At 44.7% G+C, this 27,446-nt stretch overlaps 2 protein-coding genes across 2 annotated transcripts; both read left to right on the plus strand.

Moving 5' to 3' along the window:
* Positions 1-929: 929 nt before the first annotated feature.
* LOC142664014 (trypsin-like) lies at positions 930-4,537 on the plus strand. Its single transcript, XM_075842895.1, has 5 exons — positions 930-969; positions 1,100-1,253; positions 2,053-2,306; positions 2,432-2,568; positions 4,363-4,537. Exons 1-5 carry the CDS (start codon positions 930-932, stop codon positions 4,510-4,512), a joined length of 735 nt encoding a protein of 244 aa, XP_075699010.1. The 3' UTR covers positions 4,513-4,537.
* A 12,531-nt stretch (positions 4,538-17,068) lies between these two features.
* LOC142664018 (trypsin-like) lies at positions 17,069-21,924 on the plus strand. Its single transcript, XM_075842901.1, has 5 exons — positions 17,069-17,108; positions 17,239-17,392; positions 20,810-21,063; positions 21,191-21,327; positions 21,775-21,924. Exons 1-5 carry the CDS (start codon positions 17,069-17,071, stop codon positions 21,922-21,924), a joined length of 735 nt encoding a protein of 244 aa, XP_075699016.1.
* The last annotated feature ends 5,522 nt before the right edge of the window (positions 21,925-27,446 follow it).

Here is a 27,446-nt window from a genome sequence, read left to right on the forward strand (position 1 = left end):
TATAGTATTCTGCAGCAGTTGAGGTGTGTATTATAGTATTCTGCAGCAGTTGAGGTGTGTATTATATTGTTCTGCAGCAGTTGAGGTGTGTATTATAGTATTCTGCAGCAGTTGAGGTGTGTATTATATTGTTCGGCAGCAGTTGAGGTGTGTGGTATGATATTCTGCCGTCTCTGCTAAGTATATCATGAGCATCTAATTGTTCTAATTATGGAGAGTTATTATTAACATTATTAGCATTATTTGATGTTTGGTGGGGGCTCTTTTTTGATGTTCGTCCAGTTGGCCAAATTCCCTAGAAACTGCTCTGGGCACAGTCAAGATAGAACAGCCTGGGCCCTCTCCAAACTTGGGACTTGGGACAGGAAAACATATGTAACCATTACATATTAAATTGGAAAACACCAGGTTAAAATTATGTGGAGTTATTAGTGAACAACAAAATGAACTGAAGTAACCAGTGCCAGGCAGCTGCTGCCAAGGCATAATAAAAAGATCATGGATTTAATAGGTTTAAGTTGAAATGTCTTTTTTTTAAACCTTATTTACTGTGCTAAAGAGTGTCTCAGACCAAATGACTATTTAGCTGGATCAATGATAAGATACCAGAACCCAACGAAAATAAAAAATAAAGTGATCAATAATAAGCCAGGTTTTGGATAGTTTGATTTAGTCAAAAACTTAGAGGAAACATAGCATGTGTTATTTTAATAATTTCCCAATGTATGTTGTTAGTTATCTTATAGGTTAAAAAAAACTAATGTTTTAAAATTAACTCTTAGATAACACGACCTTCAACTTTACACTATGCCATCTGGTTTGATGTAAAGTTTTTCAGGGAAGGGAGGAGTCAGCTGACAATATGGTAATTACTGTGGGTATAAAATCCAGTTAGTAATATCAGCTTTTACTCTTGATCATTTGGCATCATGAAATTCCTCCTGATCCTCGTGCTCCTCGGAGCAGCTGGTGAGTGCTAGAAGTGGTAGACTTCTTATTCTACTCATTTACTATCCCTCCAGTTTCCAGCTAATTGGCCTTTGATTTATTTGTCATAAAATGCTAAAACATATAACATGGTCCTCTGTCTTCCTCTCAGCTGCTTTTGAAGATGATGATAAGATTGTCGGAGGTTACACCTGCGCCAAGAACTCCGTCCCCTACATTGTGTCTCTGAACTCCGGCTATCACTTCTGTGGAGGATCCCTGATCAACAGCCTGTGGGTGGTCTCTGCTGCTCACTGCTACAAGGCGTAAGTTACCTGAATGCTTAACCTTCCAACCTAGTAAAATCTCAATATCCCTAGTATTCTAGATCACCCCATAATATAATTATTTATTTAAGTTTCTTACATGCTTAAACCTATCCAACTTAGACTAATTTGATTTTCAGTTTCATGCAATGATCCAGAATTAGGATTTACAATCCCATAACTACATAAATGTACATAATACTGGTTTAGAACATGCTAAAGTAATGACTTTTCCACAGTGACCACAAGGTCATGGTGTATTGAAACAGAGCAGCGACATCTGGCGGCACATAGCTAGAGACTTCTTGACATAGGTAGAAACTTAAAGCTGAATATGTCCCTTTTATAGAGCAGTTTAGTTTTTAGAAGGTAGACATATATCTACAGACGGTTATTTTTGAAGGTTATGATCATTTCTGGGGTTATTCTACTCTATTATATTCTATTACATGAAAAACAGAAACATAGTAACATAAATCTCCTTTCTACAGTACAATGTTCTACCATATATACTGGACTAGTCCACCCAAAACATTCTCTGCAGTGATATTGATAGTTCTCTACATATTTGGATACTGTACTGATGTCATATGGATAATGGTGGACATAATCACAGAGGAACTAAAAGTGTAACTTAGAATCTGTTTGAGGAGCCTAAATAAATGTCTAAAATATACTAGGGGTAAAGAAATACAATGCTGTGAAATAGTCACAAATACGAGCACTCCATGTCTCAGTATTTGAAATCCACCTATAGTACAATGTCCGTCTTTCTTACTTTACAATTATATTTTTTCAGGAGCGTTCAGGTCAGACTGGGAGAACACAACATCGTTACAAGTGAAGGTACCGAGCAGTTCATCAACTCCGCCAAAGTCATCAGACATGCAAGCTACAACTCCAGAACCATAGACAATGACATCATGTTGATCAAGTTGGCCTCTCCCGCCACCCTCAACGCCTACGTCCAGGCTGTGGGTCTGCCCAGTGGCTGCGCCGCCGCTGGCTCCAGTTGTCTGATCACCGGATGGGGAAATACCCTCAGCAGTGGAAGTAAGTCATGAGTTAGAAAAGGAGATATACAAACCCTTGGACATTTTTGTTTATTGTCTTAGTCTCTCAAAACATAACAAAAAGATCCTCTAGTAATAGACGGTAATTATTTTTTTTTTTTGCAGCCAACTACCCTGATCTCCTGCAGTGCGTGAGCGCCCCCATCCTGACCACTGCCCAGTGTACCAGCGCCTACCCAGGAGAGATCACCACCAACATGATCTGTGTTGGATATCTGGAAGGTGGCAAGGATTCCTGCCAGGTAATGTGTCATTATCGTTTTCCAAAATTCTAACAAATTACTGAGGAACATAAACATTGACTAGACACCCCCTCCTTACATTAACCCCTTAATGACCGGGCCATTTTGCACGTTAATGACCAAGGATTATTTTTTGTTTTTCCACGGTCGCATTCCAAGAGTCGTAACTTTTTTTTTATTTCGTCGACATAGCCGTATAAGGGCTTGTTTTTTGCGGGACGAGTTGTATTTTGTAATTGTACCATTTTTAGATGCTTATAACATATTGATTAACTTTTATTAACTTTATTTTAGGAGAGAATTGAAAATAAGCAGCTATTCCAGCATTAATTTTCACGTTATAAATTTACGCCGTTTACTATGCAGCGTAAATAACATGTTCACTTTATTCTATGGGTCGGCACGATTACGGGGATACCAAATATGTAAAGGTTTTATATGTTTTCCTACATTTGCACAATAAAAACCCTTTTAGAAAAAAATTACTTGTTTTTGCATCGCCGCATTCCAAGAGCCGTAACGTTTTTATTTTTCCGTCGATGTGGCCGTACGTGGGCTTGATTTTTGCGGGACAATGTGTAGTTTTCATTAGTACTATTTTGGGGTACATAGGACTTATATATTAACTTTTATTTTATTTTTTATGGGGGGAATGGGAGAAAAGAGAGAATTTTGCAGTTGTTTTTTGCGTTTTCTTTGGACGCTGTTCATCCGGCGGTTTAATTAATGTGTTCATTTTATTGGTCAAGTTGTTACGATCACGGGGATACCATATATGTGTATGTGTGATTTGTTTTGACAGTTTTACTAAATAAAACCACTTTTTGGGCCAAAAAAGTAGTTTTATTTGACTTTGACTGTAATTTTTTTTATTTTTTTTTTCACAAACTTTATTTAACTGATTATCATTTTTTTTTAGTCCCACCAGGGGACTTCACTATGCGATCTGTTGATCGCATATATAATGCTTCGGTATACTTAGTATACCAAAGCATTATTGCCTGTCAGTGTAAAACTGACAGGCAACAGGTCATGCCTCTCTCATCGCCTAACAGGCAGATGCTGAAGACAGACCTGGGGGTCTTTGTTAGACCCCCGGCTGTCATGGAAACCCGACGGCGACCCGCGATTTGTTTGCGGGGGCGCCGATCAGGTGACAGAGGGAGCTCCCTCCCTCTGTCAAACACATTAAATGCCGCTGTCACTATTGACAGCGGCATTTAATGGGTTAAACTGCCGGAATCGGAGCGTGCTTCGATTCCGGCAGTTGCAGCAGGAGCCAGGCTGTGTATAACAGCCGTGCTCCTGCCGCTGATCGCGTGGGTACAGTCTCAGTACCCGCGCCATCACAGGACGGATATATCCGTCCTCCTGCGCGAACTAGCAGCTGCTGAGGACGGATATATCCGTCCTTCGGCGTTAAGGAGTTAAAGTGAATTTCATACACATTCAATTGAGTTATTTTCCCATTAAAAATATGTCTTGGTCCAGTTTCTGTATCTCATGTCCTTCTTCTTGACGTAATAAAACTTTTTGATGTGTCTAGAGGCCGGTTCCTATTGTCATTTGATAAGTTCCTTCACAGTTACCAGAAATATATGACATCTTTGAGTGACACCACATGAGGAAGTCTCCTCTAGTTCTTGTACTTACTATCTAGACATACGATACCCCATTAGTATTATGAAAGTTCTGTAAAAATGTTAAAAATTCTTTATATGTTCTCGAAGTGTTTTTATTGTAAAAAAAATATTCGTTTAGTATTTTAAATTTTACAATTTCCTTCCTCTATAGGGTGACTCTGGTGGACCCGTGGTCTGTAATGGACAACTCCAGGGTATTGTCTCTTGGGGATATGGCTGTGCCCTCAGGAACTATCCCGGTGTCTACACCAAGGTCTGCAACTACAACTCCTGGATCTCCAGCACCGTTGCCGCCAACTAAACATCTTCTTTCTTATACAGCAGTTCCCTTCTTTTTTTCATTCTACGCTACTATATTGTCATTTACAACTTTATAGCAGTTAGTATTTCAATAAAAAAGTAAACCCAACCCCAGATTCTCTTCTTCTGTCTCGAATAAGAAGCTTAGCCAGCAGTGTGGAAAAGCAGAGGGGAAAGTTGGCCGACTTCTTGGCTGAATAGGAATAAATAGGATTATAGAAGAAAACCTGGCACTCCAAAGAATTTTTACTTTTGAAAAATAATTTTATGTGTAATCCACAGACTTAAACAGTGTGACGTTTCGGTCGGAACAATAAGGCTATGTTCACACGGAGTATTTTGGGGGAGGAATATCTGCCTCAAAATTCCGTTTGGAACTTTGAGGCAGATATTCCTCTCCCTGCACGCCGATTTTCGCAGCAATTATCGCGCCGTTTTTCGCCCGCGGCCATTGAGCGCCGCGGGCATAAAACAGCGAGAAATACGCTTTCTCCTGCCTCCCATTGAAGTCAATGGGAGGTCCGAGGCGGATGCGCCCGAAGATAGGGCATGTCGCTTCTTTTTCCCGCGAGGCAGTTTTACTGGGAAAAAGACGCCGACGCCTCCCATTGAAATCAATGGGAGGCGTTCTCGGGCCGTTTCTGCCGAGTTTTGCGACACGGTTTCCGCGTGTGAACATATCCTAAGACCTTTCTCAAACAGTCTGTACAATTAATATAAAAAATATGTATAAACAACTAATATCAACATTAACCATGTCATTATAATAAAAACAGAGAATATCCAAATGGTAATATGAATATAGCCAAGTGCTCTGCATGATGCATTATATATGAACATAATTTAGACAAAACTTCTCATAAATTGTAAATATTTTGAGTAATATCTTTTTAGTCAAAGAGAAACTAGAATAAGACAAGTATGAGCAACATTCATTAGAATGGGCTATGTATACATTATAGCAGAAAAAAAAAATATTGCTGCATCGGAAAAACAACAACAAATATCATTTATTAACCTTACCGGATTGCGTTGGTAGAAACAGCAAGAGCTGTGCTATTATAGCGCAGCTCTTGCTGTTTCTACCAACGCAATTTACATTTTACTTATCAGTAGTACGTCCTTACCTCAAATAATGTGTGCAGTTCTAGGGTCCTTTCTCCAAAAATACATTAAAGCGCTTGTCTAAATTATAACAATAGGGGTCTATGTGTGCAACCACATGCCTGAGCCTTTCATGCTTCTCAGATTCATACGGCTCATTTTCCAGAACCAACTTAATCTTAATTGACTATAGGGCCCTCCCTTAGGTTCTGAACGCTGCATATTTATCACATTCATTATCAGACCATGCTCCCCTGGTGGTGACCCTTGACTGGGGAGTCACCCTCTACTTGCCCCCCTACAAACATGAAAGAGTACTTGGACAATGTTCCACTTTCTTTTTTAGATGAAAACCGCTCGGAATACTTATCAGGACCCATATCGATAGACGAGGTTAAAGAGGCCATGTCTTCCCTGCAGATCTCCAGATCCTCTGGACTAGACAGTCTCCCGGCTGAATTTTATAAAGCACATGCCACATGTTTGACCCCACTAACTCCCTAAGTCATTAAATTACTAGCCAAGGTGCTGGGCCGTAGGGTAAACATAGTTATCCTCGACATAATACTCTCTGACCAAACTTGTTTTATACCAGGTCAATATAATGCACTCAATTTAAGGTGCCTATTTCTCAATTTACAGTCTAAGAGTGGTTTCAGCCTCCTAGTATACCTGGACGTTGCAAAAGCCTTCGATGCGGTTGAATGGCCATTTTTTTTTAAGGGATTCTTGGTCAAGTTTTGCCTTCTGTGTTTATTAAATGGGCTTAACTACTCTACTACAATCCAACTGCTAATGTTTTGATTAATTGACGCCCGTCTCACCAGTTCCACTTTAAACAAAGTACCGGCAAGGTGGCCTTCTCTCCCCTCTATTATCCGCCAATGTTATAGAACCTTTAACAGCCATGATAAGTAAGAAAGGGGACATAGGGACTTTGGTAAAATACTTTGATTGAAAAAGTGGTATTATATGCAGCCGATACCTAGCTACTCCTGATAGTCCATTGAAACAGTATTGCACTTAATTTGGTCCTTTTTTCGGTCTGAAAATTAAAGGAAATACATTTTGTATTCTACCCATGGATGGCTGGGAACCCACTAGGCTGGCAAAGTCCCAACCTCTTCAATAGGTTAATTCAATGACATATCTGGGAGACGGGAGTCCAGGTCAGTGCTGGACTTCTACAAACAGAAGTTGATACTTCAGTGTAAGAGCTAAGACACGCACGTGGTCCAAACTCCTTCTTACCGTACCAGCTAGAGTCCGTCTAGCCAAGATGGTGCTCCTTCCCAAAATTCTTTATACAGTACTGTAATCTAAGACATACATACATCTCGCTATATTAAACAACTTCATAGCATCATTACCACTTTTATATAAACCATTAAAAGGGCAAGAATACAATTTTCGAACCCTGCATAGAACATGGCGAGTGTAACGTCTATGGCCACGGTCCGTCGATCGGTCGTTAACCCCGACGGCCGTGGCCATGGACAGCTTACCTGACTGCAGTGTCGTCCCCCAGTCAGGCGCCGGCACTCTCTTCCGGGTTCCGAGTGTCTCCGGCGGGTGCGTGCGCCCGCGCGTGCACGGCCTTAAAGGGCCAGTGCGCGCGTTTTGCAAAATAACTGCAATCTGGCCCAGGATGCCCTGGGCTATAAAAAGGGCTCTGCCCTCTTACCCTTTGCCAGAGCGTTGTTAGTTTTCCCGTTGTTCGTCTTGCTTATGGTCTCCCAGTGTCTTCCAGCCTCCCAGTGTACCTTGCTCCTGTATTCCGTATCCCGTATCCTGTGTCCATGCTACCTAGTGCTATTGCCGTGCTGTGCTACCTACCGTGCTGTGCTACAGTCTACGCTACCCTGCTACGCCTCACCGAACGACTTCCCACCGCCTGGTTCTGGACGTGTCCGCCTCGCCACTGCCTACGATTGCCTCAGGTACTCTAGCTGAACCATTGAACTGTGTACCTTCCGGTTTGGCCAGCTGCCATCCCCGCTACGCGGTACGGCCCAGTGGGTCCACACCCCGCATCGTGACAGTACGCTCTGGCCATGGACCCCGCTGGCCAATTCAAGGGCTTGTCACCCTCCCAAGCCATGCAGGCGGATCTGCTGGATCTCCGAGCTAGGCAGGACCAGCTCCTCGTGGCCGTGGACTCTATGGCACAGCAGCTAGGGACGCTAGTTGCCTCCATTCCTGCTTCTGTGCAAGTTCCTCAAGCCGACCCTCCTGTTGCTCCTCCTGGCAGTTCCTGTACGGACCCTCGGTTCTCGCTGCCATTGCCCTCTCGGTTCGATGGAGACGCCAGTGCTTGTCGGGGGTTCCTGAACCAATGCCACATTCATTTTACCCTGCACTCTCGGGCATTTCCGTCAGATGGAGCCAAGATCGCATTTATCATCTCCCTCCTGACTGGCAAGGCCCTGGCATGGGCTAACCCTATCTGGGAACGTCAGGGACCCGAGACCCGAGACTTCCAGGAGTTCGCACGAATTTTCCGAACCGTTTTTGAGGAACCAGGACGAGTCTCATCAGCCGCCACTGCCATCTTCAACCTTCGCCAAGAGGACAACTCCGTGGGCGAGTATACTACTATTCAGTTCCGGACTCTGGCAGGAGAGCTATTCTGGAACAATGAGGCATTTGTGGCATCCTATTGGCATGGTCTGTCGCCCGAGATCAAGGACGAACTGGCTGCTCGAGACCTGCCTCCCGCGTTGGACGACTTGATTCTGCTTGCCACACGGGTTGACATAAGGCTGAGGGAGAGATCCCATGAAGTTCGTCAGGAGCGCCGGCGTCCTAGACTGGCACCCAACTTTCAGCAACCCCTCTTGCCTGCTTCTATCGCTTTGCCTGAGGTTCTGATGCAAGTTGACCGACTAAAATTATCGGTCCAGGAGAAACAGCGCAGGCGCACCTCTGGACTGTGCTTATATTGTGGCCTCGCTGGCCACATCGTGCGTCTGTGTCCTCACAAGCCAAAAAACCCCAGCGCCTAGGCTTGGTTGGAGAGACAACCCTGGGCGTCAACACATTGAAGCAAGAACTCTCCTCCAAACTATTTTTTTTTGTAACTATTATTGCTGGCGAGAGGTCTCATCAGGTCTCCGCATATCTGGACTCCAGCTCTGCAGCCAACTTCATCTGCCAGGATCTTGTGGATCTCCTACAGTTGCCCACTATCCCGCTTGAAAGGCCGTTGATCGTTGCCTCGGTGGATGGACTGCCATTACCAGACCCAGTTGTGTCCATAACCAAGCCGTTGAAACTCCAAGTGGGAGCCCTTCATGCTGAGATCATCTCTCTGTTCGTCCTATCCAAGGCCGTCAACCCCGTGCTGCTGGGGTTGCCTTGGCTTCGTCTGCACGCCCCCGTCCTGGATTGGAACTCTGGAGAGGTTCTCCAGTGGGGCCCGAAGTGTCTTGACCGCTGTCTGAGTCACATCCAGTCGCCACAGCCCGCTCCTCTTCAGTCGTTGGCAGGTTTGCCCCTCTGTTTCTCTATGTTCGGCGATGTCTTCAATAAAAAGGAGGCCGAGACCTTGCCGCCACACCGGGCATATGACTGCCCAATCGACCTGATTCCGGAATCGTCTCCTCCTCGTGGTAGAGTGTATCCTCTCTCCTTGCCAGAGACCCAGTCCATGTCGGCTTTCATCAAGGAGAACTTGGAGAGGGGTTTCATTTGTAAATCTTCATCCCCGGCCGGAGCAGGGTTCTTCTTTGTTAAAAAGAAAGATGGATCATTACGACCTTGTATCGACTACCGAGGTCTAAACCAGATCATAGTGAAGAACAGGTATCCTCTGCCTTTAATTTCTGAACTGTTTGATCGCATACGGGGGGCAAAATTTTTTTCTAAACTTGACCTGCGGGGGGCCTATAATCTGATCCGGATTCGTCGAGGTGACGAGTGGAAGACTGCCTTTAATACTCGTGATGGGCATTACGAATACTTAGTCATGCCCTTCGGCCTGTGTAACGCTCCCGCAGTATTCCAAGAATTTGTCAATGACATTTTTCGTGATCTCCTGTATGTTTGTGTTGTGGTGTATCTCGATGACATTCTGATTTTTTCCCCAGACCCAGTAACTCATCAAAGTCATGTCCGCCAGGTGTTGCTCCGTCTAAGAGAGAATCGACTTTACGCCAAATTGGAGAAGTGTGTGTTCGAGAAGAAGTCTCTATCCTTCCTGGGCTATATTATCTCAGATCAGGGTCTCAAGATGGATCCCCAGAAGGTAAAGGCCGTCCTGGAGTGGCCACGCCCCCAAGACTTAAGGGCCATCCAACGCTTTCTAGGATTCGCCAACTTCTACCGACTCTTCATCCCCAACTTCTCATCTTTGACATCACCTATCTCCACCCTCACTAAGAAAGGTATGAATTCCAAGTTGTGGACCCCGGAGGCTGAAGCCACATTTGAATCCTTAAAGAAAGCCTTCACATCTGCCTCCATTCTGCACCATCCGAACGTGTCCTTGCAGTTTTCGTTAGAGGTGGACGCCTCCTCGGTGGGTGCTGGTGCACTGTTGTTCCAGAAAAGACCGAAAGGCAAGGCCGTGGTATGCGGTTACTATTCCAAGCTGTTTTCTCCCGCAGAGCGTAACTACTCGATTGGGGACCGGGAGTTACTGGCCATCAAACTGGCTCTGCAGGAGTGGATACACCTACTGGAAGGCGCGGTTCACCCTATCCTGATCTTCACGGATCACAAGAATTTGACCTACATACAGACGGCCCAGCGGTTGAATCCTCGTCAAGCCAGGTGGTCGTTGTTCTTTGCTCGGTTCCGGTTCGAACTCCACTACCGTCCCGCCGACAAGAATGTGAGGGCCGACGCCTTGTCTAGATCTTTCGAAACCGAGGACGCCGTGGAATCTCCACAGAATATCATTGACCCATCCTGTATCTTCTCTGTGAATCCCCTGCAAGTCAGAGACATTCCTCCGGGTAGGACTTTTGTGCGTCTGGTTGACCGAGGAAGAATTCTTCGCTGGGGTCACAACTCTAAGCTGGCAGGTCACGCGGGTGCTCGTAAGACCCAAGATTTAATCACCCGTCAGTTCTGGTGGCCCACGCTGCCCAAAGATGTCATGGACTTTGTCTCCTCTTGCACAGTATGTGCAGCAAATAAAGTTGCTCACTCCAGACCTGCGGGCTTGCTCCAACCACTGCCTGTGCCCGTTGCCTCGTGGCAACATGTCGCTATGGACTTCGTCACGGATCTTCCTCCTTCTGCGAGTTGCAGTGTGATCTGGGTGGTGGTGGATCGATTTTCCAAGATGGCTCACTTCATCCCGTTGACCGCTCTGCCGTCTGCTACGCGGTTGGCTGACCTCTTCATACAGCACATCTTCCGTCTGCACGGATTGCCCCTGCATATTGTCTCGGACAGAGGTGTCCAGTTCACCTCGAAGTTTTGGAGAGCACTCTGCGGGCTCCTTGGTGTGAAATTGGACTTCTCTTCGGCCTATCATCCCCAGTCCAACGGGCAAGTCAAGAGAGTTAACCAGATTATGGAGAACTACCTACGTCACTTTGTGTCCAGGCGCCATGATGATTGGGTGTAGTTGCTCCCGTGGGCAGAGTTCTCCTATAACAACCACACCAGTGAGTCGACCACATCCAGTCCATTTTTCATCGTCTACGGCCAACATCCTCGTATACCTCTTCCTGTTTCTACAATGTCCCAGGTGCCTGCAGCCGACTCCACCTTCAGGGACTTTCTACAGATATGGCAACAGACCCGATCTTCTATCCTCTTGGCGGTGGACCGCATGAAGAGAAAGGCAGATACAAGAAGACGGGTTCCTCCGCAGTTCCTTCCAGGGACTAAAGTCTGGCTGTCTTCTAGGAATATCCAGCTGAAGGCGCCGTCATGCAAATTTGCCCCGAGGTTCCTTGGTACCTTTGAAGTCCTGCTACAAATTAACCCTGTATCCTACAAGCTGCGGCTCCCCCCCACTCTCAGGATCCCTAACTCCTTTCACGTCTCCCTGCTAAAACCGGTGGTCCTGAACCGCTACTCCAGGACTCCTAGTCCCACAGTGGTTCCTGGCGGCCCATCTGGGACTTTCGAGGTAAAGGAGATTCTGGCTACCAAGAAGGTGGGAGGAAGGACATTTTATTTGGTGGACTGGAGGGGGTTCGGCCCAGAAGAGAGGTCTTGGGAGCCAGAGGAGAACATCGATGCCCCTGTCCTTGTGAGGAAGTTTCTCTCTCGCTCTGGTCCCAAGAAGAGGGGGGATACTGTAACGTCTATGGCCACGGTCCGTCGATCGGTCGTTAACCCCGACGGCCGTGGCCATGGACAGCTTACCTGCATGCAGCGTCGTCCCCCAGTCAGGCGCCGGCACTCTCTTCCGGGTTCCGAGTGTCTCCGGCGCGTGCATGGCCTTAAAGGGCCAGTGCGCGCGTTTTGCAAAATAACTGCAATCTGGCCCAGGATGCCCTGGGCTATAAAAAGGGCTCTGCCCTCTTACCCTTTGCCAGAGCGTTGTTAGTTTTCCCTTTGTTCATCTTGCTTATGGTCTCCCAGTGTCTTCCAGCCTCCCAGTGTACCTTGCTCCTGTATTCCGTATCCCGTATCCTGTGTCCGTGCTACCTAGTGCTATTGCCGTGCTGTGCTACCTACCGTGCTGTGCTACAGTCTACGCTACCCTGCTACGCCTCACCGAACGACTTCCCACCACCTGGTTCTGGACGTGTCCGCCTCGCCACTGCCTACGATTACCTCAGGTACTCTCGCTGAACCATTGAACTGTGTACCTTCCGGTTTGGCCAGCTGCCATCCCCGCTACGCGGTACGGCCCAGTGGGTCCACACCCCGCATCGTGACAGCGAGAGAGGGAGTGGTTGGCGCTTTCAGACATTCAATATATATATAAGGCTGCGCTACAGTGCTTGGGAATAAGTGACTGGGGCAGAAGAGGATGGAGGCGCAGCCTTATATAGTGGATCGAGCGGGTTCCCCAGCAGCATTTAAAAGAAACAGGATCCTGACCTGTCCACAGAGTTTAAGGCAGCACAGAGTATTTCAGGAAATGAGCGTGCGGATCTTGTGCGGGGTGGTGACTTGCCAATCATGTGAAGGTGTTATTGAGGACAGGAGTGGAGGAGAGGTAACAGACTGAGAGCTACGTAATGGTAAGAGCAGAGTTCACAGCAGCACAGAATATTTCAGGAGAGGAGCGTGTGATTGGCTGCAGAGGCCGCTGCATCCTGTGATTGGCTGCAGAGGCCACGGCAGCCTGTGATTGGCTGCAGAGGCGGTCACGTGACGTGCGTGACCGCCACTACAGCCTGTGATTGGCTGCAGCGAGCGGCGACATGGATGAAACGATGCCGCAAGGCACCAATTTTGGGTGGGAGGAGGAAAGGGCTAAAATTAATTGCAACGGCTGCAATTTCTGGCCAATGACCACACAGTAAAAGTTTAGCTGCATTACAGCTCACAGTGACACTGAGCCAATAGGAGACTGTAACCATACTGACGCTTATTGGTTCAGTCTCACTGTAGCTAAAAGGGAAACTACAGCCAAAACGAAACTTTCCCCTGTGTATTATTGTAGTATTCCATGTGTCAGTCTCTCACCAGTTATTTTTCTTTTTGCTTCTATCTCTATATATATCCGACTGGGATGGTTGCTTAGCAGCAGTGGATCAGGCTCGGTGACTACTTTCTCTTCTTCAGTCTATTGAGATCTATGTGTCACCCATCACAGGCTTTAGCAGTTCCTGTACCACACTAGTTTTGCACAGGGAGGGGCAGAAACATCTATCATTAGCTACCACTGATACTTACACGGTATAATGTAGCAGAATATAGTGCAGCCTCCCTGGCTGTATACTTATGCTTTCTCAGCTTATTTAGGAGAATATAGAGAGAATGATAAACACAGTGTCCCCCAGCATGCAGAAATGGTATGGTCTTTAGCTGGTCATGTGATGTTGTGCTGAAGCATCATTGGATTCATAGCAAAGCAGAGAGGAAGAGAAAGCTGGGGAAATCTAAGAATCAAGATGGAGGCTTTTTTTTAAAGCACAGACAAGGCAGCAGTTCAAAAAGTAAGTACAGAATACATAAAAGAAGTGTAGTGCATAGAGGACATGCAGGTGGCATGAAAAGCTGCTGTATTGGAGTACAACAAGTTAGTCATTCAGTTTACCTCCTATTTCCAGCAGTCTCACTACCTCAATAACCCTCCATTCAAGTAGTCACAGCATGGAGGACATACAGGTGGCATGAAAAGCTGCTGTATTGGAGTACTACAAGTTAGTCATTCAGTGTATCTCCTATTTCCAGCAATCTTACAGGCTTGTTAACCCTGCATTCAGGGAGTCACAGAATGAAAGAGATACAAATTCCATCTATCCCTTGCAAACAGTCTAGTCTGAACTATCTTGGAAGCGGTCTGAAATGAGCATACTACCTAAACTATCTGCATCTAAGTTTACCCTGTCACTATAGTCAAGTTATCTTTAGCCTCTCCAACATGTTTCACCCTGCATTCAGGGATCTTCAGGGAGAGTCAGGCTAAACATACAGTCATGTATACAGGTGCAGTGCTATGGCCGCGTGGGCTCGCTAATGCCGAGCTTCAGACTACTGAGGACCTCCCACAAGAGGGACAAACCAAGGGTGCGTCAGCCAATCGACGGAAAGGCTTTACTATGATGAGATTGAGCCTCATTAACCGCTCGTAGGCTGCATAGTTCCTAGTGTCTCGTCCCTCTATGCAGCATCTGTTAAACTTGTATAGATGATCGGAGAATCTGATGTTTGTCATCTGGACTGCCTTAGTGGGTGGCAAATGTGAAAATGAAATGTATTATTATATAAATAAAAAAGGTTTGGGGGGACCCACTGTAGGTCTGAGCACCTATCTTATTATTAGTCTGTCAGTCTACATCTCCCCACCTATTAGTTACTGAAGTTCCTTGCCAAGTACCACATAGTCTATTTTCTGGGGTACATGAGCGCAGGTGAGGTGGATGCAGGATTTTCACACGTAGTAGATTTGGAACAGATTTTTGGTGAAATCTTACACATCTGAATGAGAATTTTCAAAACCCAAATGCGCTTCACACATAAATCAGTGCATATTTTGGGTCATTCTCCAAATTTTAAAATGATATGAATATTTTCAATAACCACACAGTTTAATAACGTATAAAAGCAAGAGGTCATAGGCAAACTGGGTTAATTTGGGCTGCAGAACCCTGAGTTGGCTTCTAATATTATTAATAATTTATATTTGCTTCTGCTAAAACTCTTTTTGAAGAGTAAAAGGAAGATCCCTGTTATCACTTGATATGAGTCCTCCTCATCCTCGTCTGGAGCAGTTGAGGTGTGTATTATGATGTTCTGCAGAAGTTGAGGTGTGTGTTATAAGGTAATGGACATAATAGTCCTGGGGCAGTTTCAAAAAGGGGAGAGCTTAAGTATACAGAAGAACCTTACCCATGTCAATAGTCCTGGAAGCCTGGATAGCTCTTATTCGAACTCCAACACGTGTTTTGCGATGTCTGCTTCCTCAGGGGGTGTATCGGGGGTGTCAGTGAGGAGAAGTTCAGAATAAGCTGCCTGTACAAAATAGCAAATCCCAAAAAGCGCTGTATGGCCCTCAAGCCTTGCGGGCGTGGCCACTCCAGGACGGACTTTACCTTTTCAGGATCCATCTCGAGACCATGATTTGAGATGATGTAGCCCAGGAAGGGTAGAGCATCCTTGTCAAATATGCACTTCTCCAACTTGGCGAACAGACGATTCTCCCTTAACCGTAGTAGAATCTGACGGACAAGTCTCTGATGCGTCAAAGGATCTGGGGAGAAAATCAAGATGTCATCAAGGTAGACTACAACACAAACATAGAGGAGGTCACGGAAAATGTAATTCACAAACTCCTGGAAGACCGCGGGGGCATTACACAGGCCGAAGGGCATTACTAGATACTCATAGTGTCCATCACGGGTGTTAAATGCAGTCTTCCATTCATCACCCTGGTGAATCCGGACTAGGTTGTAAGCCCCACGCAGGTCTAGTTTAGTAAAAAATTTTGCACCATGTATACGATCAAGCAGTTCGGAGATCAGTGGCAATGGATATTTATTCTTCACTGTGATCTGGTTGAGACCACAGTAGTCAATGCAAGGACGAAGAGAGCCATCTACCTTTTTGACAAAGAAGAACCCGGCTCCTGCCGGGGAGGAAGACATTCGTATGAAGCCCCTTTCTAAGTTCTCTTTCACATAGGAGGACATGGACAGAGTCTCTAGCAAGGAGAGAGGATACACCCTACCATGGGGAAGGGATGCACTAGGGATCAGTTCAATAGGGCAGTCATACGCCCGATGTGGCGGCAATGTCTCCGCCTCCCTCTTGCTGAAGACGTCCGAAAAGGCAGCATAATGACCTGCCAATGTCCGAGGCAGAGAAGAATTAGCCGAACGAATCCACACCAGGCATCGACCTTGACACTCAGGGCCCCACTTTAAGAGCGGGCAGGAGCATGCGCGCGCACCCTACGGGATCCGGCAGAGGTGAGTGGACGCCAACTCGTGGCTGCGGCTGTCAGGGGGAGGTTGGAGCTGACAGCCCGCAGCCACGGACATTACACTGCAGCAGTTGAGGTGTGTATTATAATGTTCTGCAGCAGTTGAGGTGTGTGGTATGATGTTCTGCAGTCTCCACTAAGTATATCATGAGCTTCTGATTGTTCTAATTATGGAGAGTTATTATTAACGTTAATAGCATTATTTAATGTTTGGAGGGGGCGCTTTTTTGATGTTCGTCCTGTTGGCCAAATTCCCTAGAAACTGCTCTGGGCACAGTCAAAATGGAACAGCCTGGGCCCTCTCCAAACTTGGGACTTGGGACAGGAAAACATATGTAACCATTACATATTAAATTGGAAAACACCAGGTTAAAATTATGTGGAGTTATTAGTGAACAGCAAAATGAACTGAAGTAATCAGTGCCAGGCAGCTGCTGCCAAGGCATAAGAAAAGATCTTGAAATACATTAAATAGGTTTAAGTTGACATGTCTATTTTTTAAACCTTATTTACTGTGTTAAAGAGTGTCTCAGACCAAATGACTGTTTAGCTGGATCAATAATAAGTTACCAGAACCCAACGAAAATAAAAAATAAAGTGATCAATAATAAGCCAGGTTTTGGATATTTGGATTAAATAAAAAACTTATAGGAAACATAGCATGTGCTATTTTAATAATTTCCCAATGTATGTTGTTAGTTATCTTAAAAGTTAAAAAAAACTTTTTAAAATTAACTCTTAGATAACACGACCTTCAACTTTACACTGTGCCATCTGGTTTGATGTAAAGTTTTACAGGGAAGGGAGGAGTCAGCTGACAATATGGTAATTTCTGTGGGTATAAAATCCAGTTAGTAATATCAGCTTTTACTCTTGATCATTTGGCATCATGAAATTCCTCCTGATCCTCGTGCTCCTCGGAGCAGCTGGTGAGTGCTAGAAGTGGTAGACTTCTTATTCTACTCATTTACTTTCCCTCCAGTTTCAAGGTAATTGGCCTTTGATTTATTTGTCATAAAATGCTAAAACATATAACATGGTCCTCTGTCTTCTTCTCAGCTGCTTTTGAAGATGATGATAAGATTGTCGGAGGTTACACCTGCGCCAAGAACTCCGTCCCCTACATTGTGTCTCTGAACTCCGGCTATCACTTCTGTGGAGGATCCCTGATCAACAGCCTGTGGGTGGTCTCTGCTGCTCACTGCTACAAGGCGTAAGTTACCCGAATGCTTAACCCTCCAACCTAGTAGAATCTCAATATCCCTATGTCTAAGTATTCTAGGTCACCTCATAATATAATAATTTCTTAAATGCTTAAACCTATCCAACTTAGACGAATCCGATTTTCAGTGTCATGCAATGAACCAGAATTAGGATTTACAATCCCATAACTACATAAATGTACATAATACTGGTTTAGAACATGCTAGCTTCTCCGCATAGTAATTACTTTTCCACAGTGACCACAAGGTCATGATGTATTGAAACAGAGCAGCGACATCTGGCGGCACATAGCTAGAGACTTTTTTTTACATAGATAGAAGGATAAAGCTGAATACAGGGGCGTAACTAGGAAACACTGGGCCCCATAGTAAACTTTTGACTGGGCCACCCTCCCCTGGCTGGAACACACAGCCCGCCCTTGTAGATAGTGCCCCCCTGTAAATAGTGCCATACAGCCCCCTCCTGTAGACAGTGCTATACAGCCTCCCCTGGAAACAGTGCTATACAGCCCCCCATACAGTGCTATACAGCCCCCCCTGTAGACAGTGCTATACAGCCCCCCCTGTAGACAGTGCTATACAGCCCCCTGTAGACAGTGCTATACAGCGCCCCCTGTAGACAGTGCTAGACAGCCTCCCTGTAGACAGTGCTATACAGCCTCCCTGTAGACAGTGCTAGACAGCCCCCCCTGTAGACAGTGCTATACAGCCCCCCCTGTAGACAGTGTTATACTTTCAAGTATTACAAAGAGGGACAAACTTTTTTTTCCTTTAAGCAATGCCTCTAATCCCACCCAATACCCACCCATACACACCCGGTTCAGCACACACAGTATCATGCTCCCTTAGTGCCCCCCACACAGTATAATGTCCCCATAGCTGCCACCACACAGTATAATGCCACCACAGATGCCCCATACAGTATAATGCCCACACAGATGCCCCATACAGAATAATGCCCACAAACCCTATACAGAATAACACCTACAGATGCCCCATACAGAATAATGCCCAAACAGATGCCACATGCAGGATAATGCCCACACAGAATCTCCATACAGTATAATGCCCACACAGATGCCCCATACAGTATAATGCCCACACAGATGCCCCATGCAGTACAATGCCCAAACAAATTCCCCCATACAGCATAATACTCCCATAACTGCCCAACATAGAATTAAGGCTCCCCGTAGCTGCCTCCACACAGTGTAATGCTCTGAAATGCTGCCCCACACAGTATATTGCCCCCCATAGCTGCCCACAGAGTATAATGCCCCCATAGCTGCCCCACAAAGTATAATGCCCCCCATATCTACCCCCACAGTATATTGCCCCCCCATAGCTGTGCCCACAATATAATGGCCCATAGATGCCCCCACACAGTATAATGCTCCCATAGCTGCCCCACAGAGTGTAATGCCCCTATTTGTGCCTCCGCATTATAATGCCCCCTATAGCTTCCCCCACAATATAATGCTCCCCATAGCTGCCCCAACACAGTATAATGCCCCTACAGTATAATGTCCCACACAGTATAATACCCCCTCATAGCTGCCCCCACAGTATAATGCCACCCATATCTGTCCCCACAGTATAATGCCCCCATACAGTATAATTCCCTCATACAGTATAATGCCCCATATAGCTGTCCCCACAGTATAATACCGCCCATAGAGTATAATGGCCCTCATATAGTAAAATGCTCCAATAGCTGCCACCATATCAGCCCCCCTTCCCTACCCAGTATAATACCCCACACAGTATAATGCCTCCTCATAGCTGCCCCCACAGTATAATTCCTCCTCATAGCTGCCCCCACAGTATAATTCCCCCTCATAGCTGCCTTCACTGTATATTGCCCCCATAGCTGTGGCCACAGTATATTGCCCCCCATAGCTGCGGCCATAGTATAATGCCCCCATAGCTGCGGCCACAGTATATTGCCCCCCATAGCTGCGGCCATAGTATAATGCCCCCATAGCTGCGGCCACAGTATAATGCCCTCACAGTATAATGCCATCCATAGCTGTCCCCACAGTATGTTGCCCCCATAGCTGTCCCCACAGTATATTGCCCCACACAGCTGCGGACAGAGTATAATGCCCCCATAGCTGCGGCCATAGTATAATGCCCCCCATAGAGTATAATGCCCTCACAGTATAATGCCATCCATAGCTGTCCCCACAGTATAATGTCCCCCATACAGTATAGTGCCCCCATAGCTGTCCCCACAGTATAATGCCGCCCATACAGTATAATGCCCCCCATATAGTAAAATGCTCCCATAGCTGCCACCATATCAGCCCCCCTTCCCTACCCAGTATATTGCCCCATAGTGCCTAATAGAAAAATAATAACATAATTGCTTACCAATCCTCGTTCCCACGACAAGTGGCAGATCCTTCTCCTCCCATCTGTACTGTGAGTGACTCAGCACAGACAGGTGATGACGTCACTACATCGCGCTTGCCTGCACCGAGCCGCTCATGGCAGAGTGAATGCTGGAGCAAGGGGCCGTCAGCTCCTTGCTCCAGCATTCAGGAAGCAGGACCAGCGCGATCAGCGCTGTATGGCTACGGGAGCCGTGTGGGCCCGCCAGGCTTAGGGGCCCGGTCACAATTGCGAACGTTGTGACCCCTAGAACTACGCCACTGTTACAGTAGCCTATGGCAGAGCAGGGAGATACCTCCCTGCTCTGTCATAGTGTTCAATAGCATTTGCGTCCAAAGGACGCAGACACTATTAAATGTGGCGTCGCTACCACTGTAGCAGCCATAGCGGCTGCTAGCGGATCGTCCGGGCATGGGGGTACCCGTGCTGGCTGGCGGCACGCGCCCCCTCATGCCGCGGGCCCCATAGCAGCCACTATGTTACACCACTGGCTGAATTTGTCCCTTTTTATAGAGCAGTTTAGTTTTTAGAAGGTAGACATATATCTACAGACGGTTATTTTTGAAGGTTATGATCATTTCTGGAGTTATTCTACTCTATTATATTCTATTACATGAAAAACAGAAACATAGTAACATAAATCTCCTTTCTACAGTACAATGTTCTACCATATATACTGGACTAGTCCACCCAAAACATTCTCTGCAGTGATATTGATAGGGCTGGAGTTACAAGACTATATAGTAATTGTGTGTCTGGTTCGCTACTTGTTCTCTACATATTTGGATACTGTGCTGATGTAGTATGGATAATGGTGGACATAATCACAGAGGAACTAAAAGTGTAACATAGAATCTGTTTGAGGAGCTTAAATACATACATAAATTATACTAGGGGTAAAGAAATACAATGCTGTGAAATAGTTACAAATACGAGCACTCCATGTCTCAGTATTTGAAATCCACCTATAGTACAATGTCCGTCTTTCTTACTTTACAATTATATTTTTTCAGGAGCGTTCAGGTCAGACTGGGAGAACACAACATCGTTACAAGTGAAGGTATCGAGCAGTTCATCAACTCCGCCAAAGTCATCAGACATGCAAGCTACAACTCCAGAACCATAGACAATGACATCATGTTGATCAAGCTGGCCTCTCCCGCCACCCTCAACGCCTACGTCCAGGCTGTGGGTCTCCCCAGTGGCTGCGCCGCCGCTGGCTCCAGTTGTCTGATCACCGGATGGGGAAATACCCTGAGCAGTGGAAGTAAGTCATGAGTTAGAAAAGGAGATATAAAAACTCTTGGAAATTTTGGTTTATTGTATTAGTCCCTGAAAGAAATATCAAAAATATCCTCTGGTAATAGATGGTAAATTTTGTATGCTTTTTGCAGCCAACTACCCTGATCTCCTCCAGTGCGTGAGCGCCCCCATCCTGACCACTGCCCAGTGTACCAGCGCCTACCCAGGAGAGATCACCACCAACATGATCTGTGTTGGATATCTGGAAGGTGGCAAGGATTCCTGCCAGGTAATGTGTCATTATCGTTTTACAAAATTTGAAAAAAATTACTGAAGAACATAAGCATTGACTAGACACCCCCTCCTTACATTAAAGTGAATTTCATACACATTCAATTGAGTTGTTTTCCCATTAAAAATATGTCTAGGTCCAGTTTCTGTAACTCACGTCTTTCTTCTTGACGTAATAAAAGTTTTTGATGTGTCTAGAGGCCGGTTCCTATTGTCATTTGATGAGTTCCTTCACAGTTACCAGAAACATATGACATCTTTGAGTGACACCACATGAGGAAGTCTCCTCTAGTTCTTGCACTTACTATCTAGACATACGATACTCCATTAATATTTCAAAAGTTCTGTAAAAATTTAAAAAAATTCTTTATATGTTCTCAAAGTGTTTTTATTATCCAATTTTTTAGTTTAGTATTTTACAATTTACACTTTCCTTCCTCTATAGGGTGACTCTGGTGGACCCGTGGTCTGTAATGGACAACTCCAGGGTATTGTCTCTTGGGGATATGGCTGTGCCCTCAGGAACTATCCCGGTGTCTACACCAAGGTCTGCAACTACAACTCCTGGATCTCCAGCACCGTTGCCGCCAACTAAACATCTTCTTTCTTATACAGCAGTTCCTTTCTTTTTTCGTTCTACGCTACTATATTGTCATTTACAACTTTATAGCAGTTAGTATTTCAATAAAAAAGTTAACCCAACCGCAGATTCTCTTCTTCTGTCTCGAATACGAAGCTTAGCCAGCAGTGTGGAAAAGCAGAGGGGAAAGTTGGCCGACTTCTTGGCTGAATAGGAATAAATAGAGGTATTAGTTGGAGGAAGAAATGTTACCCCATGTTCCCATTTTACATATCAGTGGTACGTCCTTACCTCAAATAATGTGTGCAGTTCTAGGGTCCTTTCTCCAAAAATACATGAATGCGCTTGTCTGAATTATAACAATAGTGGTCTATGTTAATGAAATACAATGAGGGAGCTTTATAAAGTCAAATTGTGGCAAAAAACACCCGTAATTTTTCACATCTTACGCAGCATTGTCTAGAAAAGAGGAATTGCCTAAGTAGAGTCGTACAATGTGTAAGATTTATTAATGACGTGCGCCATACTTGTGGTGCAGAATATAGGTGTAAAATACGCCAATCATGAGGTGGCATAAGAAAGAGAAAAATCTAACATGTCTAGCGAGATGCGCCAAATTTATCAAAGAGCGTACGCCACTGATTAATTTGGCACAGTCTGTTCTAATCTAGTTTTATCCAGTATTAACCCCTTCCCGACATTTGATGTATCCATACGTCATAGCCAGGTAGGGGAAGTATGGAACGGGCTCACGGAGTATGTTACAGCCGACACTTCAGAGTAACGAGCGGGATCGTGCTCGAGCGTGGTCCCACTCATTTCAGTAGCGACCATGGCATTTAAATCGTTAGAAAGAGGGGGTGACCCCCTCTAGCAGCTCATCTCACCCCCCACAATGCAATCGTGGGGTGGCGATGATTGCTATGACTGCCTGGGGGCCTATTGAAGGCCCCTAGGTCCGCCATCTTTGTGCTCCTACTAAGCCCTGCCTCCAGCAGGGCTTATTAGTTGCCTGTCAGAAAGACGATATACTGCAATACATTAGTATTGCAGTATATCGTGCAAGTGATTCAACGATCGCTGGTTGAAGACCCCTAGGGGAGAATATAAAAAAACGTAATTTTTTTTAAAAAAAAACCTTTTCCAATTTTCCCCCTAGAGCATAGTAAAAAAATAAAAAAATAAACATAATTGGTATCGCCGCATCCGTAAAAGTCTGAACTATTACAATATATCATTATTTATCCCGCATGGTGAACGGCGTAAACAAAAAAATAGTAAACCCCAGAATCGCTATTTTTTGGTCACCTCATCTCCTACAAAAAATGAAATAAAAAGTGATCAAAACGTTGCATGAACCACAAAATTGTATTATTAAAATCTACAGCTTATCCCGCAAAAAATAAGCCCTCATACTACTTAATCGACAGAAAAATAAAAAAGTTACGGCTCTCTGAATTTGGCGACACAAAATAAATAAAAAATGTTACACTTAGTTTTTCACTTGTAAAAGTAGTAAAATATAGAAAAAACGATATATATTTGGTATCGCCGTAATCGTATTGACCCACAGAATAAAGTTCACATGTTGTTTTAATCGCACAGTGAATTCCGTAAAAACGAAACTCAAATAACAATGGAGGAACGCTGTTTTTTTCATTTTCTACCCCACATCTTTCCCTTTTCATAGTACATTATATGGCACAATAAATGGCACTATGAAAAACTACAACTTGTCCCGCAAAAATCAAGCCCTCATAGGACTACATGGACGGAAAAATAAAAAAATTATGGTTTTTGGAAGGTGGGGAGGAAAAAACAAAAATTAAACATTGAAAGTACTTGCTGTCAACAAGGACTAAGGCTGGGTTCACGCAAGTCCCGGACCGAACACACTGCAGGGAGCCGGGCTCCTAGCATCATAGTTACAGTATGTACGATGCTAGGAGTCCCTGCCTCTACGTGGAACTACTATCCTGTACTGAAAACATGATTACAGTATGGGACAGTTGTCCCGCAGCGAGGCAGGGACTGCTAGCGTCGTACATAACTATGATGCTAGGAGCCCGGCTCCCTGCAGTGTGTCCGGTCCGGTACTTGCGGCCGAAATACGTTCCGTCCTTTACGGACCGAACATGCTCATGTGAATCCAGCCTAACACAATCCCACATACAGCTACTAATAACATGGTGAGCAAATAAAAATGGCTGCTGTCCCACAGGCCATCTTGGCCTCCCCACACCGATGATTCCTGCGAATAGCCAGTCAATCTAAACATTTTGTGGTCAAAATCAATCACTGTGCCACAGTGCACAGTGAAATGGTAGTGATTAGTGCTGTCTAGGACTGCACCAATCACTACTATGTATTCATGGGGCGGTGGCGATGGTGCCACCTCCCTAATCGCTACAATTGGTCGGTCTGTGTGTTTAAAATAATGGTACCCACTCCGCCGGCATCATTCTGGTTCCATACTGACCAGTGGCGGATTAAGTAGACCATGGGCCCTGGGCTGTTACCCATAGTTGGGCCCCCCTTCTCCACCGCCGCCCTGTAACTATTGTTAACACTTCCTTTTTGTCTAGACATTAACAAATGGGTGTTACTACTCCCCTTGTCAAAAGGCTGTCCCCAAATACTGACAGTCTCCAACCATCGCTGACAGTATCGCACCGTGTAGGGATACATTCTCCTGACAAGGGGAATAGTAACACTTATTTGTCTATCAGTCCTGGACTGCACAAAGACTTTGTGAAATACAAGGATTTCCTATAATAAACATGTCAGTAGAGATGACAGATTGTCTATAAATCTAGTGACTCACAGGTGACGACGTAGTTTTTTTCCTCTTCTCCATCCAGTCCAGACTTCATGACGACTTTTCCCGGCCATGACCCATTTCTGCAGAATTTGCCACTCAGATGTCTTTGGCTCCTCACTTTTCCAACATTTCCACACCTATAAACAAAGATAATATTATCATGGTGCAACACACTGTGCCCCTAAATATAATAGCACCAAACACTGCGCCCCTGAATAAAATAGTACAAACAATGTGCCCCTAAATATTATAGCACCATAGACTGCGCCCCTGAATATAATTGTGTCAAACACTGTAGATAGCACCACACACAGCCCCCTGTAAATAGCGCTACACAGTCCTCCCACTCTGTAAATAGCGTCCCATAGCCCTCCCCCTCTTGTATATAGTGCTACACAGCAATCCCCCTTAGATATAGTGATACACAGCGCTCCCTTCTATATAGTGCTATACAACAATCCCCCTTGTATATTGTGCTACACAGCGTCTCCCCCCCTTGGACCTGCAGCTCTTGTAATTGCTCAGTATAATGTCCCCCATAGCTGCCCCCACAGTATATTGCCACCCATAGCTGCCCCCACAGTATAATGCCCTTCATAGATGCCTCTACACAGTATAATGCCCCATAGATGTGACACAGTATATTGCCACCAATAGCTGTGACACAGTATAATGCCCCATAGCTGCGACACAGTATAATGCCCCCATAGCTGTGACACAGTATAATGCCTCCATAGCTGCGACACAGTATAATGCCCCATAGATGTGACACAGTATAATGTCCCCATAGCTGCGACACAGTATAATGCCCCCATAGCTGTGACACAGTATAATGCCTCCATAGCTGCGACACAGTATAATGTCCCCATAGCTGCTACACAGTATAATGCCTCCATAGCTGCGACACAGTATAATGCCTCCATAGCTGCAACACAGAATAATGCCCCCATAGCTGCAACACAATATAATGCCTCCATAGCTGTGACACAGTATAATGCCCCCATAGCTGCAACACAGTATAATGCCCCCATAGCTGCAACACAGTATAATGCCTCCATAGCTGTGGCACAGTATAATGCCCCCATAGCTGCAACACAGTATAATGCCTCCATAGCTGCGACACAGTATAATGCCCCCATAGATGTGACACAGTATAATGTCCCCATAGCTGTGACACAGTATAATGCCCCCATAGCTGCAACACAGTATAAAGTCCCCATAGCTGTGACACAGTATAATGCCTCCATAGATGTGACACAGTATAATGCCCCCATAGCTGCAACACAGTATAATGCCTCCATAGCTGCGACACCGTATAATGCCCCCATAGCTGCTACACAGTATAATGCCCCATAGCTGCTACACAGTATAATGCCCCATAGCTGCTACACAGTATAATGCCTCCATAGCTGCGACACAGTATAATGCCTCCATAGCTGCGACACAGTATAATGTCCCATAGCTATGACACAGTATAATGCCCCATAGCTGCTACACAGTATAATTCCCCCATAGCTGCTACACAGTATAATGCCTCCATAGCTGCGACACAGTATAATGCCTCCATAGCTGCGACACAGTATAATGTCCCATAGCTGCGACACAGTATAATGCCCCATAGCTGCTACACAGTATAATGTTCCATAGCTGCTACACAGTATAATGCCTCCATAGCTGCTACACAGTATAATGTCCCATAGCTGCTACACAGTATAATGTCTCCATAGCTGCGACACAGTATAATGTCCCCATAGATGCGACACAGTATAATGCCTCCATAGCTGCTACACAGTATAATGCCCCATAGCTGCTACACAGTATAATGCCTCCATAGCTGCAAAACAGTATAATGTCCCCATAGCTGCGACACAGTATAATGCCCCATAGATGTGACACAGTATAATGCCCCCATAGCTGCGACACAGTATAATGCCTCCATAGCTGTGACACAGTATAATGCCTCCATAGAGGTGACACAGTATAATGCCTAAATGTATAAAAAACAACAGCACACATTTCTGCCACATCTGCGAATTAAAAAAAAAAAGAAACAAAAAAGTGAAAAAATGAAAAAAATAAGCTGCAAATATTTCCTTTTTTTGTTGTTGTTTTGTAACCCCTTTATCGAAAATTGTCTGAATGACGTTGAAAAGCCACTTTAAGCAGACATATTATATTACCTATTGTGTTATATTATATCTTACAGTATTTTATTATATTGTTCATGTTATATAAAATTATGTATTATACATGTTTGTTATATATGTTGTCTCTTATTATATATGCTTTAAATATACAGTATGTTGTGTTATTTGTATTAAATGAAATGTGTTATAATATTTAATCTAAATGCTTTGCTAGATTTTATTTTCTATATACTATTCTATGATTATATACATTGTGTTCCGTTACATTTTATATGCTATATTATAAACATTACATATGTTTTATTACATTATATATCCTACTTTATATATTTATGTTTTATTATATAGTATTGTGCTGTATTATATTTTATATGTTATATTGTTATATGATATATCCTATATTTTATGTTACTTATGTTATTATATATGCAATTTATATTATACTGTATATATTCCATTATATATTATTAATATTGTGTTAGTGTACATTACAAAATATATATATTATTATTATCTTGTATTATATTATATACATTGTGATATATTATTGCACATACAATAATCTGCTG

Source organism: Rhinoderma darwinii, chromosome 11 (assembly GCF_050947455.1).
Source record: "Rhinoderma darwinii isolate aRhiDar2 chromosome 11, aRhiDar2.hap1, whole genome shotgun sequence".
In the NCBI taxonomy this organism is placed as follows: domain Eukaryota; kingdom Metazoa; phylum Chordata; class Amphibia; order Anura; family Rhinodermatidae; genus Rhinoderma; species Rhinoderma darwinii.

Bases quoted from the DNA above. Each gene is read 5' to 3' on its own strand.
- LOC142664014 (XM_075842895.1), top strand. From the start codon at position 930: ATGAAATTCCTCCTGATCCTCGTGCTCCTCGGAGCAGCTG. The intron at 970-1,099 runs GTGAGTGCTAGA...TCTTCCTCTCAG, and splicing joins CGTGCTCCTCGGAGCAGCTG to CTGCTTTTGAAGATGATGAT. The intron at 2,307-2,431 runs GTAAGTCATGAG...TTTTTTTTGCAG, and splicing joins AAATACCCTCAGCAGTGGAA to CCAACTACCCTGATCTCCTG.
- LOC142664018 (XM_075842901.1), top strand. From the start codon at position 17,069: ATGAAATTCCTCCTGATCCTCGTGCTCCTCGGAGCAGCTG. The intron at 17,109-17,238 runs GTGAGTGCTAGA...TCTTCTTCTCAG, and splicing joins CGTGCTCCTCGGAGCAGCTG to CTGCTTTTGAAGATGATGAT. The intron at 21,064-21,190 runs GTAAGTCATGAG...TGCTTTTTGCAG, and splicing joins AAATACCCTGAGCAGTGGAA to CCAACTACCCTGATCTCCTC.